This window comes from Ambystoma mexicanum, chromosome 10 (genome assembly GCF_040938575.1).
Source record: "Ambystoma mexicanum isolate Mex_15411 chromosome 10, UKY_AmexF1_1, whole genome shotgun sequence".
Lineage (NCBI taxonomy): Eukaryota > Metazoa > Chordata > Amphibia > Caudata > Ambystomatidae > Ambystoma > Ambystoma mexicanum.
The window spans coordinates 923,451,800-923,468,297 of record NC_090932.1 but is presented as its reverse complement, the minus strand read 5'-3'; the positions used below and the strand labels follow the sequence as shown (position 1 = coordinate 923,468,297).

The 16,498-nt window shown below is 46.4% G+C and overlaps 1 protein-coding gene across 1 annotated transcript in view; it reads left to right on the top strand.

Annotated features, from left to right (window-relative positions):
* Window positions 1-16,498, top strand: part of ACTL6A (actin like 6A) — a 528,174-nt gene that overhangs the window by 238,674 nt on the left and 273,002 nt on the right. The window contains exon 11 of the mRNA XM_069618679.1: window positions 12,830-12,910. Coding sequence (XP_069474780.1) covers window positions 12,830-12,910 — 81 coding nt within the window. The remainder of the gene's footprint in view (window positions 1-12,829; window positions 12,911-16,498) is intronic.

Genomic DNA, 16,498 nt, shown 5'->3' with positions numbered 1-16,498 from the left:
TGGAATGTGAGGGGTCTAAATAATCGTTTGAAGGCCAAGAAGGTGGGAAACTACATTGTCAGGCATGGGGCTCAGATTATTATGCTGCAGGAAACCCATACTGTTGGTTCTGATAATGATTTACTGTTGCCTGGCTGGGTCAAGTCCAGGCTCTGTACCAACTACTCATCCCAGTCCAGGGGGGGGTCACTACGCTCATACACCCGAATCTTGGGCTCCGACTCAAAGGCCATAAACTGGACCTTCAGGGTAGGCATGTTCTGGTCTGGGGCATGATCGCTGGTCAACACATATGGGCCGAACATTGATGACCCTGCCTTTTTATACGGATGTATACCAATAGATATTCCTAATATAATCTGGGGAGGGGATTTTAATATTGCTATGAACCCGGGACTGGATAGATCCAGCACGATTATTAGAGCGCCAACCAGGGCTGCCCTCACTATGCAAAGTATCCTTTCGCAGTTCTCCCTAGAGGATGCCTGGCGTGTCCTCCACCCGACTACGAGGGGATACACGTACTATTCATCGGTTCATGATTCTGAGTCCAGAATCGACTACTGGTTTGTCTCCCCCTCCTTGATCGCAGGAACACAGGCATGTGAAATACTGGCTCGCACGATGTCTGACCATGCCCCTATAACACTGGAGTTCACTTATAACTGCCCTAGACCCTCCAGGAGATGGAGGATGCCCGGGGGCTTGCTTAGGGACCCCGGGGTGGTGGAGGCACTGCACACAGAGATTTCTGAGTTCCTCGAGATTAACATCGACTCAGTCGATAAATGCTCCACTGTGTGGGAATCCTTCAAGGTTTGGGTCAGGGGTACGCTACTTTCCAAATCTGTGGGTCTTCATAAGGGAGTGCGGGCTGAACTAGCCCTGACTGAAGGCAAACTGAAAGTTCTGGAGGACACTTATGCTCGCACCCATGACAAAGCCTTGTTAGCTGACATACAACATCTCCAAGAATTTAACAAACTAGCCTCCAGGGAAGTGCAGTACATTGCCGCATCAATCCGAGCCCGCAGATATGGCGAGGGCAACAAGGCGGGTGGGACACTCTCTAATCTACTCAAACAGGACAGGCACACTAATCAAATTACCAGCATACAGAAACCCAACGGTGCGGTTTTGGTTAACGAGAACAAAATTAATGCTGAGTTTGCTGGGTTCTACGAACAATTGTACAAAAATAGAGACACTAAGTCGGCTACTGAGATAGGGGCATACCTTGTGGCATTGTCGATGCCGAAACTCCAAGAGGAGACCCACCTGACACTGGACCAACCTATCACTGCAGATGAGATCTCTGAGGCGATTAATAAAGCTCCAGTGTTGGACGGCCTGGGTGCAGAATTCTACAAGGAATACAGCGCTGAGCTTGTTACATTGTTGCTGCGGGTCTGGGAAGAATCCCTTGAATGTATATCTTTTGCCTACATCCATGAGAGAGGCGTTGATATCTGTTCTCCCTAAACCTCGCCGCCCTTCACAGGATATGTCGTCCTATAGACCGCTATCTCTTATTAATACGGATGCCAAAATATTCGCCAAGGTGCTGGCCAACAGGCTTTTTCCGGCAGTTCCGACACTCGTTCACCCAGATCAGAATGGGTTTGTCCCCGCTAGATCTACTGCGCTTAACCTGCATAGACTATTTGGCATAATGGCCCAGATTGACCCGGGAAGAAACGCTGTGGCCGTCTCATTGGATGCTGAAAAGGCCTTCGATTCTGTGTCCTGGGCCGACTTACTAGCAGTACTTGAGGCATTTGGGATAGGCCTGAACTTCATCAGGTACGTGAAGTTGCTTTACACAAAGCCCGGGGCCCGGGTCCTAACCAACAAGGCAGTTTCAGATATGTTTCTTCTGGGACGGGGCACTAGGCAGGGCTGCCCGTTTTCACCTATACTATTTGCCCTAACAATAGAACCAATGGCAATAGCGGTCAGGCTCCGACATTCCAACAGGGGCATTAACCTAAAGGGGCGACCCAGCTGATCTCTCTGTACGCGGACGACACACTACTGTATATCCGTGAACCGAATAACAACTTAGAGCCTGTGATGGCGGAAATTCAAGAGTTCACTTCATACTCTGGCTACTCCATAAATAAGGATAAATCGGAGGTCTTCCCTCTCACACCGGCAACCGGCTGCCCTAGCTCATTGGGTGGGCTGAAATGGTCTAGTGAATCCATCAGATACTTGGGAATACTTGTCACATGGTAAGGATAGGTTATACGCTGATAACCACGACGCCACATTACAGGCCCTAAAGACCAAGCTTCTATTATGGGACCGCCTTCCGATATCATTACATGGCAGGGTAGCGGTTCTTAACATGGTAGTCCTACCTAAACTGCTATACCTGTTTGTAAACATACCGATCTGGCCGGGAAGACTCTTCACTAAACTTAAGTCAATGGCTACAGCCTTCCTCTGGCATGGGGAGACCCCCAGAATTGAGTGTGGAAAAATAACTAAACCAGACTCGTCGGGCGGCCTGGCGGCCCCGGACTTTGAATTATATTATGTGTCCCAGGCCCAGTTCTCGAAGTATTGGTATTCCAGGGATGGCGGCCCGCCGCATGTTGATGTAGAGGAACTCACCACCGCTCCCACGAATATACAATCCGTAATCTTTGATGCCCACTATAAGGACACGTGTGATTTCAACCTGGTTAGTTGTACTGTTAAGGCCTGGAGGGCAATATTTGGGAAACTGGGATTGTCGACCCTGTATAACCCGGAGGTCTCTCTCTGGAACTACCCTGGTATCCCTCCGACACATGATGTTTGTCTGCGATCAGCCTGGGACCCGGGGGACGAGATGCGCCTGGGAGATATGTTCATTGAGGGGAAATTCGCAACCCTTCAGCCGATAACTGGTGCGCTCGCCAGAGGCCCACTAAGGGTACTGCAGTACTACTGTATGAGATTGGCTTTCCAAAAACACTGGGCAACCTTCACTGATGAACCCCCTACACACCCCTGCGTTCAGATGATCACGGCCGGGGACCGCTTGAAGGTGTCCAGCTTATATGCCATAGTACAGAGACACTCACCAACAGCTAATCTGAGCAGAGACAAATGGGAGAGAGGTCTCCAGATCCCTCAGGATGATAAAACTTGGGACAGGTACTGCTCTCTCACCAAGAAGGTTTCCCTAAACGCCGGACTAAGAGTGATCCAGTTTAAAATCCTTAACAGGTTGCACTACACCCCTACCAAAATAGCCAAGTTCGCTCCTGATGCCCCGAGTCAATGCCCCAAATGCAAAACAGAGTATGCGGGCTCGTTCCACATGTATTGGAGCTGCCTGGTGGTGACTGAGTTCTGGAGGGAGGTGGCAGATGTGGAATATGTTGGAAGAACATCCAGTCGAAAGAACGTTACCAGCTGGTAAGTAACTTGTTCTTTTCATAGTGTACTTAGAAACAATGCTATGGGATGCCACTTCCTGTTTTGTCAAGGGGTAAACGGTCGTGTTACATCGCTTCTCGTGCTGTCACTTAATGGTGGAGCGGTCAAATGTCATCACTTCCTGTGATGTCATCAGAGGTCAATGGGCATGTGATGTCACTTCAACAACCCCTGGCATTTTGATGAAATGACGTCCCTGAAGAAGACCCGCATATTCAGCCATCCCATGCCATGCTGCAACCTTGCAGGGCTGCAATACCCCAATACCCTGGGACCTAGGGCCATTGTGCAGTGCATGGTCTTCCGAATCTCGTTGAAACTTTGCGGGCATTCTGCTGGATCTCCAGAGGCACGATTCCAGTCAAAGTCCCTTCAAAAACATCCTTGAAAACGACGAGAATCCGACCAGTGATATTCTGTCTTCTGTGCTCATGAAAAAGGCTCGAAATCCACAGAACAGCATCCAGCTGCGAGGAAAATCTTGCCTAGAGCCTTCACCGTGATCCTTGCTGCAAAAGTCCTTCCAGTGTCCACTCTTCTGTCTTCTTAATGAAGGAATTCAACTACCAGGTTTTTGGCTGCAGATCCTTAGGTGGTCCTGCTGCAAAATCTTCTGTGCTGCGGTACTGTGCTGGCTTGGGTATTTACTTACCTTAGGTTTCTTGTGATTTCTGTATAGCTTTGCAGTGTTTTTTTTATTGTGATTGGGAGGCCTCTCGTCCAGTACACCCAGGCTTCTTTTTAGGGAGAATTCTCAGAAATGTGCCAATTCCCTCTTATGTTGAGACCCCAAACACTTTTTGCTGGACTTTAGGACTTTTGATTTGTAACCTGGAGAGAGCGAGACCTTTTTTCCCCACTCTCTCATGTATTTTTCTGTGATTTGGACTCTGTTTCTTTTGACTTTGGAGTCTGAGAAACTCCATAGGCATCATCTTTACCTTGTGACCCACCGCACTTTCAGTGCAGTGACATGCTTAGATTTCCCAAAGGTTTAAATACCTTCTCTTGGTGAAACAGTTTCCAAGAGCTGTGAAGTGAAATTGACTTTACTTACATTTTGTAACTTTCTAGACCCAGCACACACTATCTTACAATAGGGTGCTGGAGGTGTTACTTAGTATCCCCTTTGTCTAGTTTCTCATGTGTAACATTTTTATGTTACCCTTTGTACAACTAATGGCTGGCGACAGTGGTTTACTTTTTCCTACCATTGTGTGTTTCTACTGCGGGCTGCAATTGCAGCTGCAGTAAAGAACCCATGGGTGCCCATTTTGTCAAAGTGGCTAGGTCTTCTTTTTTCGCCATTTCTTGTTGGAAAGTTCTTTCTTGAGATTTACTCTGCGCGCCAAACCAGGTTTGGTCCCTTTGTTTGTTTTGTCTTTGGCGGGTTTCACTGGTGAAGCCCGCCTCTGGCTCCAGCATGTCTGGCAGGGGCAGGAAGTGAGGCAGGTGCCCAAAGCTCCCTGTGCTTAATCCCCTTGGTTACAGGAATGCTTCCAAAGGTGATTGGCTGGCTGGCTGTCCTTGGAGGACAGCCACCCTGCTGTGTGGAGTGACAGCTAGGCTGCGAATGAATGGGACAAACCGGCATAAAAGGCAAGGCTTTTTGCTTGGAAGGCAGAGTCGACCACTGGAATAAGGAATCTGAAGAAGAACTTGGAAGAGACGCCTGCTACACCTCCTGGACAGTTGGTTTGCCCGGTGAAGCCCTGCTGCAGTGTTGAAGCTCTGAATTTGCCTCGACTAGAGAAGCCCTGCAAAGGACTTCTCCCCTTGGTTTGGTGGGACCAATCAACCCCATGACAAACTCATCTGGAAATCCTCTCGGAACTGGTTGCATTTCCATTGCTGCTGCAGGAACCGATTGCCAGGGAGAGGAACACCAGAATCGAGTGGGTGTCTCCAAGTCGAATCCGAGCTCGAGGAAGATCATCTGGACTCCCAGGAAGCAAGACTGACCAAGCATGAGCCACCGCAACAGAGTGCTGGACCCCAGATGCGAGGAAAGTCCATCAAGGTATCCGAGAACCCGTTGCTGCCGCCGACCTTCCATTCGTAGTGCAGGAGTCCTCAGACGTCCTCCCTCTTGTCCCCATGACTGAGGCCCAGGAACAACAGGATCTGCAGACCTAGACAGGAACAGAAGCCAGCTGGAACCAATTTCTTCAAACCAAAGTTACTGTAAAACGAAGGGGACTTGCCTCTTGTTGGGTAGCCTTACTAGTTCTCACTTGAGACTTGTCTTGGTTGCTTTTGCAGAGTTGCTTTCAGCTTTACCCCTGAAAAGCCTCCCAGCTTGTGACCCTACAGTGATTCTATTTTTTTCCTTACAAAGACTTCTAAAACATTGTGCAAGACTTTTACTTACCTGCAAGAAGTACCTCCGCTCACCTAGACTTTTGCTTAAATTAACATTCGCTGTTTTGGCTCCCTGAAAGACACTTCTTACCTCTGACTTTGTGCTTTACCTTAACCCAAGGAAAGGGTTAATTTACTTTGCATTGGAGGGTTCAAAGGTACTTACCTGCTTAAGAATATTTGTTAACTTTGTTTTATTCCCTAAAACCTTTTCTTTGACACCAAACTCAGTATTGCTCTAAATGTACAAGTGATATATCAATGTCCACAGTGTACTAGTTATTTAAGTCACCTCAGGGTGTAGGAAGTGTCTGTGTGCCATCCCCTATGCGTATCTACTGATTTACTGAGAGTGTGTATTTTGAAGTATATTTTTGTGTTATATATATATATATGCTCCCTTCTAAAGAAGGCTTATTCAACTGACTAATAAATAATTGTTTAATCAAGAAACCTTAAGCGTAAGTGTTTATTTGAATACTTGTTACTGTGAATCTGTAATAACCCTACGACTCACATTGACTCCTCTTGAGATAAGCCTTGCTGCTCAGTCACTCTACCAACTTGTGTAGTACATGCTTATACCAAAGATTGGGTTAACTATTGCCAAGAGGACAAGGCTGGTGCAGACTCCCACAGGGTACTGGATACAATCTTGCTTAACACCCCTGCTGGGATCCTCCTACGGTGTCTTCTGTGAAGCCCCTCGACCTCCCACTAACTCTAGAGTAAAGTACTTACTTTTTCTAACAGTCTTCTTTAAAAACTCACTTTTGCTACTTAAGAACCTATCCTGACCTGCCTCTTGGAAACTAGACCCTAGGAACCTCCCCCCCCTTCCCCTTCCCCTTCTGATACTGAGAACAACCATGCTCCAAGAATAAGGGATAGACTTCTAAGAATTGGGCCTTTTTCCTAGAAAAGAGACTAAGTTACTTACTTGCAAAATAAATTGTTTGGTAACTAACTCTGACAGTGAACAGTTGCAAAAGTTGTTACTTACCTTAAAAATATATGTAAGCTTATTACTTGCCTTAGAAATGTTCTGCCATTCTGAAAAGTATATGTAACATATTTTATTTTTTTAAATTATTTTATTTATTGGTATCTAACAGAGAAAAGAATCGATCAGCACTGTGTGCTTGCAATCCTCTATAGCCCCCTCCCAACCCTCTTACACCCCTACAATCTCTAGTCCATGTATCTTGATGCACATATGTTTCATGCAATGAGTTGTACAAGTCATGTATTCTCGGATGATGACAGCAGAGCGGCTCCTCTACCACATATAAGATCCCGCTGCTACCCTTTTATGCATTAATCACTTCATTTAACACACTGCTTCCGATGTAGATGACACTTCATCCACGTCTTCAGATTGTTGTATCAAGTAGTGTGTATAAGCATCCCAAATATTACCAACATTGCAACGACTTTGGTTCAAAGACCCCCAACCGTTTTCCATATCAATGCAATACATTATATCTGACTTCCATTGTGAATGCTTAGGGCTCGCCTCCCTTTCCCCCTCATCGACCCCCTTTCCCCCACCACCGTATTGCCACCCACCGTTTGGCCAGTATGAGCAGTAGACTAATCAGTTTCCTGGTGTTTGGAGACCTCTTTGGTATAAACCAGCGGTCCTATCATTGGTTCTGGACGTATCGGTTGGCCTGTGACGCCGCTAACCGTGTCGAATACCTCTTCCCAGTATCGTTTTATGATTGGGCAGTTCCAAGATACATGAAGAAAGTCTGCCTGTTCGATGTTGCACCTATTGCATCTCCCCATTGCATCTGGGAAGTATTCTTTTAGTTTAGCCGGGACATAATAAAACTAGTGTATGCATTTGAAGTGGATTAGTTTAAATCTTGCCCCTTTTTTGATCCCGGCACAAAAATGTCGACATATCTTCCGGGATTTCCCTTCCCAAGGTTTTTTCCCCACTTTGCCTTTTGCGAGATTCGGTTCTGGTGTGCATGTACATAGTGTATAATTCAGACGTCACTTTGCTTCCTATTATAGCTTGTAGTAGTTTGCCCAGAATGGGGGGAGATCTGGGGTTGGTCCGAGAGTGTGGCGAACACCTGGTGCAGGCTCACCCTTAAGCGGTACTACATGAATATGTCCAAAGCCGACATTGCCCCTTTCCCTTTTAGCTCCTCCAGTGTTCTAAACTTCCCTTCTGAAAAGAGTTCTCCGAAGTTAGAGACCCCCAGCCTTTTCACCAGAGCTACAAAACCTGATTTCACAGTAATTGGGGTCCCTGGTACATACACAACGGGAAGTCTGGGTGAGTATAGAACCTCCCCCTTCCTTTTATGCTCAAGGCACGTCCATGCTCTGCAGCTTACCTCTAAGTTTCATGTTGAGTGTACTTTGCCTGGTGTGCTATAAGAATAACTGATTTTAGGAGGCCTGGTGTTGCCACTGCTCTTTCCACGTCCACGTGCCTCCTATCTCCCTGTACCTCATACCAGTGCTTAAGATATTCCGCCTGTGCCACATTATAGTATGTTTCCAAGTCTGGCAATGCCAGTCCCCCTTCAGGAATAGGTGCCACCAACTTATCCCACGATACTTTAGCAAGTTTTCCAACCCACAAAAACTGCAAGATCGCCGACTTCACATTACGAAAGTATTTTCCCCCCGATATCCCTATTGGAGTGTTCAGAAATACATAGAGCAATCTAGGGAGTAGTATCATTTTAACTAGGGATACAGATTAAGAGGGAGATTTTTCCATTGCATCATTGGCGCTCGAGCTTGATCTAGGACTCGCAGGTAATTGTTATGGTAGACCACGGTTTTATCCCTGGCAACACAGATTCCAAATAGTGAGTCCGAGTTATGTCACTGGAATCCCCAGCCATCATGGTATTGTTCGGCTGTTTCCGTCAGTGGGAAGAGTACAGACTTGGAGGCGTTCACCTTTAGCCCTGATATTACCCTGAAGCTCTGGACAATCCCTCATTATTGGATCTAGGTTGACTCTAGGGTCTTTGACAGACAGCACCATGTCATCCGCGTATAGTGAAATCCCTATCCTATTGGTGTGTAACCTTACCCCACGGTGCACATGTAGTTCTCTTATCCGTTTGGCAAATGGCTCAATCACTAAGGCGAAAAGCAGCGGCGAGAGTGTGTACCCCTGTCGTGTTCCCCTCTCCAAGGCCATTAGCGGTGTCATCTGACCGTTCCCCCTGACCCTGGCCACCGGCTGTATATATAGCAGCTTGACCATATCTATCATTTTCACCTAATCCCATCCGTTGTAATACTGCAAACAGGAACGGCCATTCGACCGAGTCGAACGCCTTAGTGGCGTCCAGTAAGCCCGCCACTATCGAGTCCTCAGGTGATACTGCCGCAATCATCCCGAACATCCTCCAGAGACCATACGAGGTAGATCACCCTTGGATGAAACCCGCCTGGTCCGCCTGTACTATCGACGGCATCAATGGCGAAAGCCGTGAGGCTAGGATCTTTGCTAAGATTTTATCTGTTATTTTGCGAGATTGGGCCTTAAGAGGAACAATCGTTACTGGGTTTATCTGGATTTAACAGCACCACGACCACCGCCTCCCTCAGTGTTTCCGGCAGGGACCCATTCTCTAAACTGTTAGTACATTCCTAGCTGCGGGCCCCAGTCTTTCTGCATAGTATTTATAGAATTCTGCCGTGAACCCGTCGGGCCCCGGCGACTTCCCATTCGGCAAAGACTTAATAGTGTTCAGTACTTCCGACAGTGCTAGAGGACGGCTTAGTTCTCTCTGATCCTCGGAGCACCAGTATAGGGCTACCTGTTCCAGGTACTCCTCAATGTCTGTCTGAGAAGCGTGTATCTGGGATAAGTATACATGACTATAAAAACTGAAGAACTGCCGTACTATTTCAGTGTCCTCAAATTTGTCCCTCCCCTGCTCATCTACAATAGCCTGAATCCTGCCTCCCAGCCCATCCATTTTGGTTGCTTTGGCCAATATCTGACCACGTTTATGCCCTTCCCCATATTGGCGCACGTTAGTCTGACTACTGATCTACTTCACTTCCCAAACAGCCAATTTGTGAAATTCTTGTAGTCTGGTCAGAATCTCAGCTTGTTCACGATCCGTAGGGTTCGGGGATGCTGCCTGCATCGCTTGTATACTGTTTTCCTTAAGCTCTAGTTCTCGTCTAATCTGTCTGAGAATCCCTGTTTCTTTAGAAATACATTCTCCCTGTAACAGACATTTCAAACTTTCCCATAATGTCCCCGCTGATTGCACAGATCCCACATTCTCTTCGAAGAAGGTATCTAGGGCTGATGTTATGCTCTCCCGAAAGACTATCGGTGAGACCCTCACTTTTAAACCGTCAGGGGAGCTTTCCCTTCACCCTTCCCGTCAGTCTCATTTCTAGTATCACGGGGGCAGGATCGGAAAGCGTATGGGTGTATATCCCCACTCCCACTACCTGTTTCATTACTGAGTACGAGATCAGAAAAAAGTGTAATCTCTATGACGAGTTATGAGGACTCGAGCGACAGGTGTACGTACTGCCTCGCCGCTTGATTGCATACTCTCCATATGCCTGCAATATCCCACGAGAGTCGTGCCCTGCAACTAGTTTGTCCCCCTGTTTCCAGATCTCTGGGTATATGTAACATCTTTATTTCATTAGAAAGTGTTTCGCCATTCTAACAGAGTAGGTGTAAGGTTATATTATTGACCTATTATTTGGTTGTGCCTCTTCTCAAAAGTAATGCTGTTGGTTTCACTTCACTATTCCCGATTAGGATAAATGTACGAGTGCCCACAACTGGGTCTTGCTTCCCCTGACTTGTTGTTAGCCGGTCCAGAATAAGTCTGCACTGTGTTTTACCTACATAGAAGATCTTTGAGTCATTCATAAAGTGTAACACTGGGTTTTGCCTTCCCTGGTCTGTTTTAGAGGGACACAAAAATACTCTTGAGGTTTATACCTGCCTTCTAAGTTGCTGATAGCTTCTGTAAAAAACGTGTATTGGTTTTACTTACCTTGAGCATAACTGTTATCCTAAAATAAGCTAGTTATTGCTTCCCTTAGTCCGGCAACTGAAAAGCAACTGTAATTGAATATTGCATTCCCCGCCCCCCCAGGTCCAACTCCCTTAGAATAACTGCGTGTTATCCTGAATTAGAGTTATAGGTTTATACTCTTCCTAGAATCTGTTTTTACTAGATCAGAAACATCTATTTTCCAGTTGATACTACTATGCAATTTCTTGCTGACAGTCACAGTACAACTGATGGGGTCTACTACCCTGTTATTACTTGAAGTAATCTAAAAGTAACTATTGGTTTTGACTTACCTAGAACTCCTGTTAGGTGTTCCAAATAAGGTTATATGCTTTAGTCTGTGTACCTTCAAGTATAGTGTTGTTTTTCTATAATGTGTTTATATGATCTGCGATTGTACTTATTTCCCCCAAGATTTATCTGGGCCTAATTGTATTTAAATAAACCATTTATTTTTACAATACATAGGGGCCTCATTAATGACCCTGGTGGTCCCATAATGAACGGTGCCGGTACGGGACCGGCACCGTTCATTACGGGATGCCCCATTACGAGGTTCCCTTGTGGGACCCACACAGAACGTCTGGCCAGACCAGGCGTCCTTAGTGGGTCCCGCAAGGGGACCAGGGAGCTAATAACGGGCCAGTTACTAACTGGCCCGTTATTAGCTCCCTCCCCATTCCCATTGAGCCCTATGGGGGCTCAAATGGGGATGAGTTTTTTTCAATGAGGAATTACCAGGTCCTCCAAGGTTGGAATGGCCCGGTAATTCCTCGTTGAAGGAACCCGGAGCTGGAACCCAGTATGGAGGCAGCCATGCCCTTATTAAGGGCATGGCTGCCTCCATACTCGTAATGAGGCCCATAGTGTTTGAGTGTTACTTTGGACCATTTGTATTACAATTTCTTTGTACGGATTCTACAGCCCTCCCTCCTAAGATGAGCCTGGCTGCTCCGTCTACGCTACCCTGAACTGATGTGGTACAGCCTTATATTAAGAGTGGAGTCTTGTCCTGCCTCAGCTGAATGGTTTTACTAAGCCCTTAGTTGGACTGCCGAAAAACTGTCCTAACAAAGCCATAGCCCTAGCTAGGCCAGGGTTGCGGATGAGAGCTAGGACGTGGCCAGAGCAGCTAGTAGAGGAGGTTGGATGTACAGAGGCCATGAAAAATGAGCTATTCTGCACAAACTGCTTCTATAGTCTTGGTTAGTGCTTCATATCCTGGTTATCAAATGCATTTATTCTCTGCATGTTGATTCGTTCCACTAAATGTAAACCTGCACATCCTCTTGGTGAGAATAACTCTCATAATCTTGCCTAGCACTGTACAAAAAAAGTTCAGTAATTAAGGATGGTCATCCTTGTTGTCAAATTGATTCATCAAAGTACTTGTAGCACTAGTTAGACATGCCAGCCTTTCCAGTTTTCAAATGTATTTCGTATTTACCAAAAATGTCACAAAGTAGATTTGGATATCCATTGTGTATCTGTAGTGCTGCTTCAGTATTTGATAAGGAATTTGCCAGACATTTCATCTTCCTTCCCCATTACTCCTGTGATTCTACAATTAAGCTTCCTGTGTCTGAGATGCTGCTGCAGAAGTTATAAGATGTACCATTTTACAAGTTTGTTTCGAGCAAGCCAGCACAGTACATGGCTCCGATAATGGAAATGAGACCCACAGTCCGTGCTTGGATGTAAAGAATGTGGACAAACTAAAAGCTAGATAAAGAATTAAAATGCACAGCATTTGGAGCTTGTTTTAGTGAGTTTGCAATCTGAAGTAATGTGTATATGAATTCCAGTATATTAAAATACTCTAAGAACTTAGCATAGCCAGATCGGAATACTCTTTGTAAATTTTGGAGTAAATATACAAGACTGCATTGCATGTTATAAAAAGCCAATTTGTATTTAAATTGAAACTCAACAGTTGTTTGGAAGTTTAATTTACTGTGTTCTTTTTTACATTTACACTTTTTTTTAAATGTTTTTAGGGCTTGTCAGGAAACACAATGCTGGGAGTTAGCCATGTTGTTACTACAAGCGTTGGGATGTGTGACATAGATATCCGGCCAGTAAGTGTCAGAACCTTGGACATGAATCCTTAAAAAATTGAATTAATAGAACTTGCTGCTATTCCTTTGCTGCTATAACGTCATGTGATGGTATTTGTTTGATTACATTTGACAGGAGGAAATGACTGCCCTAATTCATAGTCCTACCACTAAAAGTTTAAAGTTTTTATAAGTAAAGTATTGATGAGAAATGCATGGCTACCTGCTGGCTCCTTCATTATTTTTTCTCTTTTTATTTAAACCTTTATTTATTTGACTTAACACACAGGCAACCAGAGATGGTCACAGAGTGACATCAAAATACACTTTACAGGATGCATATTTTACAGTACAGTTTCAGGATTCCATACCAGAACAGAAGGGTTGGGTTCTAGGCAATGTACAGGATTCGGGATTAAGGGAGACACCGTTCACAAGGGGGGACCATCTGGGGAACCAGGGGGGGAGGAGAAAGGATTCAGAATCTGAGGTTGAGGTCAGGGCAGACATGTAATTACGGAACTGTCGCCAAATATCCCTTGGTCTCAAGCGTGGATGTTGCAGCACACCCCAGGCCTCCTCGGTATCATGTGCCCAAGTGACTGTCCTGAGCCAATGTGGGCGCTCTGGGGCGGAGCCAACACATTAGTATGCAGCGTACATCCAGTATCATGCAGAGTCCAGCAAGCCTCTTCGAATCACTTCCCAACTGGGGAAAGTCATGGAATAGACGGCGCATGGGTGAGGGGTCAATAATGTGATCTAGCATTTCCGACAATGTGGAGCATATTTCGGTCCAAAATTGAGTCCGATGTGGGCAATACCAGATCATATGTATGTAGGGTGCTTGGTCGGCGCCACATCTGGGGCAACTGGGAGGAAATTCGTGAAACATATGATGCAGTCTACTTGGCGTGTGGTGATATCTGTGCAGTACCTTAAACTGTATTAATTTGAATCTAGAGTTATAGGAGACATCATGGGTGCGAGCACACATTCAGGACCATCGTTCATCGGTAATCTCAACTCTGTGATCCTCTTCCCACCTGAGTCTCAGTTTGGTGAAGGAGGGAGCAGCTCTAGTCTGTAATAGAGTATAAAGCCTTGACACCTTCCCTCTGAAGGAGTCGACGGAACAGAGCTCTGTAATTATGGGTTTGTCAGGTGGTAGCGTGGGGAAGTTAGGGTATCTGGCTTTGAGATTCTTCCGGAGAGAGGAGTATTGTAGCCATGCTGAAGGCTTCCGTTTGAGGGAGGGATAGAGAGAGAGGGCGGTCTGTCCATTCCAGGAAGTTTCCCTGTTTATGGTCATCGCGGAGTGTCAAGAAGCCTGCATCAGCCCAGCGAGATGCAATGGATTGTGGAATGTATGGAACATCAGGGAAGAAATTCCAGAGTGGGAGGTCCCCATGGAATGGGTGAGGTATGTCGACCATTGTCCAGTACTTGGCGAGTGCTAAGGATGTGCTAACCACAGGGTCTGCTGATTCGGGGTCAGTGGGGACGGGTTTAAGGATAAGGGAACCAATCACCGTTAGTTTCTCCAACCGGACATGGGGGGGCGGGGGAGAGGTCTATGGTGTTGAACCAATGGGAAGCACGTTGAGATTGGGCTACCACCCAGTATCTAATGAAGTCGGGGGCGCCAAATCCGCCCAATTCCTTGGGGGTGGTCAGTGTTGTTAGTTTGAGGCGGACTGCACCGCAATGCCAAAGAAAGGTGTTGGTTATATGGCGTAGCGACTTGAAGAATTCATCGCCTGGCCATAAAGGGAGATTGGTAAATCGGTAGAGGAGTTGAGGTAACACTACCATTTTAAGTATTCCAGTCCTACCTGCTAGGGAAATGGGGAGTCTAGTCCAGCTAGTAGTTTTAGTGGCCAGGTTTGTGTGGTAATTCCAGTAGTTGTCCTCGCGCAACTTCGTTGTGTGCCTGGAAACTGCCACCCCCAGGTAAGTAATGTTGGATTGAGACCAAGTGAATCCCTTAAGATCAGAAGGGGGCTGCGTGGAGTCTGTAAGTGGAAATAGGACAGATTTAGAACAATTTACTTTCAACCCAGATATGTGTCCAAATCGGGCTACATCCCTCAGAATCGAGGCGAGATTGGCTTCTGGGGAACAAATGTACAGGAGGGTGTTAGCGTAAAAGGAGACAATATCGGATTGGCCCGCTGTATGCAGGCCCCTATGAGAGTGTGACTGGCGCATCATGTCTGCAAAGGGTTCCATGGCTATGGCGAGTATTAGCGGGGATAACGGGCATCCCTGTCGTGTCCCTCTGGCTATCTGGAAGGGGGTGGAGCACCTGTCCTCAGTGCGATCTCTGGCTGAAGGGTTGGTGTAGAGAAGCTTAACCCAGGTATGGAAATTGGGGCCAAACTTGCATTTCTCTAGAACTCGCCACAGATATTCCCATGACACTGAGTCGAATGCCTTCTGCATATCCACGGTGGCTGCCACCACCTGTCAATTCGGGTTGATCCTGCTGATCACATTGAAGAGCCGCCTTAAATTCAGGGATGTGGATCTCCCTGGGACAAATCCCGCCTGGTCGGGGTGAATGATGTGGGGCATATATGGGGCTAGTCGATTGGCCAGTAGTTTGGCGTGTATTTTGACGTCGCAATTAATTAGCGAAAGGGGGCGGTATGAGCCGCATTGGGTGCGAGGCTTGCCAGGTTTGAGGAGGACTGTTATCATTGCCTCTCAGAGGGAGTATGCCCTTTTCGCACGCCTCCTCCCATAGGGCAAATAAATGTGGAACCAGGTGGGATTTGTATTGTTTATCAAAGTCCATGGGGAGGCCATGCGGAACTGGGGCTTTTCCTGACGCCAACGACTCGATGGCTTCCGTGAGTTCTTCAGGAGTAAAAGGTCTCTCCAGGGAAATGCTGACATCAGTGGACAGGACCGAAAGAGGGAGGTTTTCTAAATAGGAGTCAATTTCTGATATATGGGGGCCTTCAACTTTCGAATACAGGGAGGTATAAAATGATAAAAATTCTGAGTTAATGTCTTGTGGTGAGGTAGCTAGTGTACCGTCGGGCCTGTCTATTGCCGGTATGTTGGGGGCTCCAAATTCTCGCCGTATTACCCTGGCTAGCTTGCGGCCTGGCTGCTCTCTCACCATACTTTCTTACAGATTGGGGGCTGTCCAGGAATTTGACTTCTCGTTCTGCTAGTCCGCGCAACCTTTCTAGCTCCGATCCTAGTGATGCTAGAGTGGCGGGGGAGTGATAATGAGCATATTGAGTCTTGAGGTTAGCTAGGGTCGATTCGCTAGCAGAGATATCAGCACAGATTTCTTTCAGAATGCCGCTCCCCTTGGAAATGGCGATGCCCCTCCTGTATGCTTTAAAAGATTCCCAGAGAATGGCTTGTGTTGTCATAGAGTTCGTGTTCATCTCAAAGAATTCTTCGATGGAAGATTCGAGTTCGGAGGCGAAGGCCTGATCGAGGAGGGAATGGGAGTACAAAAATAGGGATACCCCTGATGCTAATGTGGATAGGCGGGTAAGGGTGGTCAGTCAAAATATCAAACAAAATGTCGAAAGACAATGTCAAACAAAACTTCGAAAAATAAAAAGTTGAATTATTTTTTTTTTT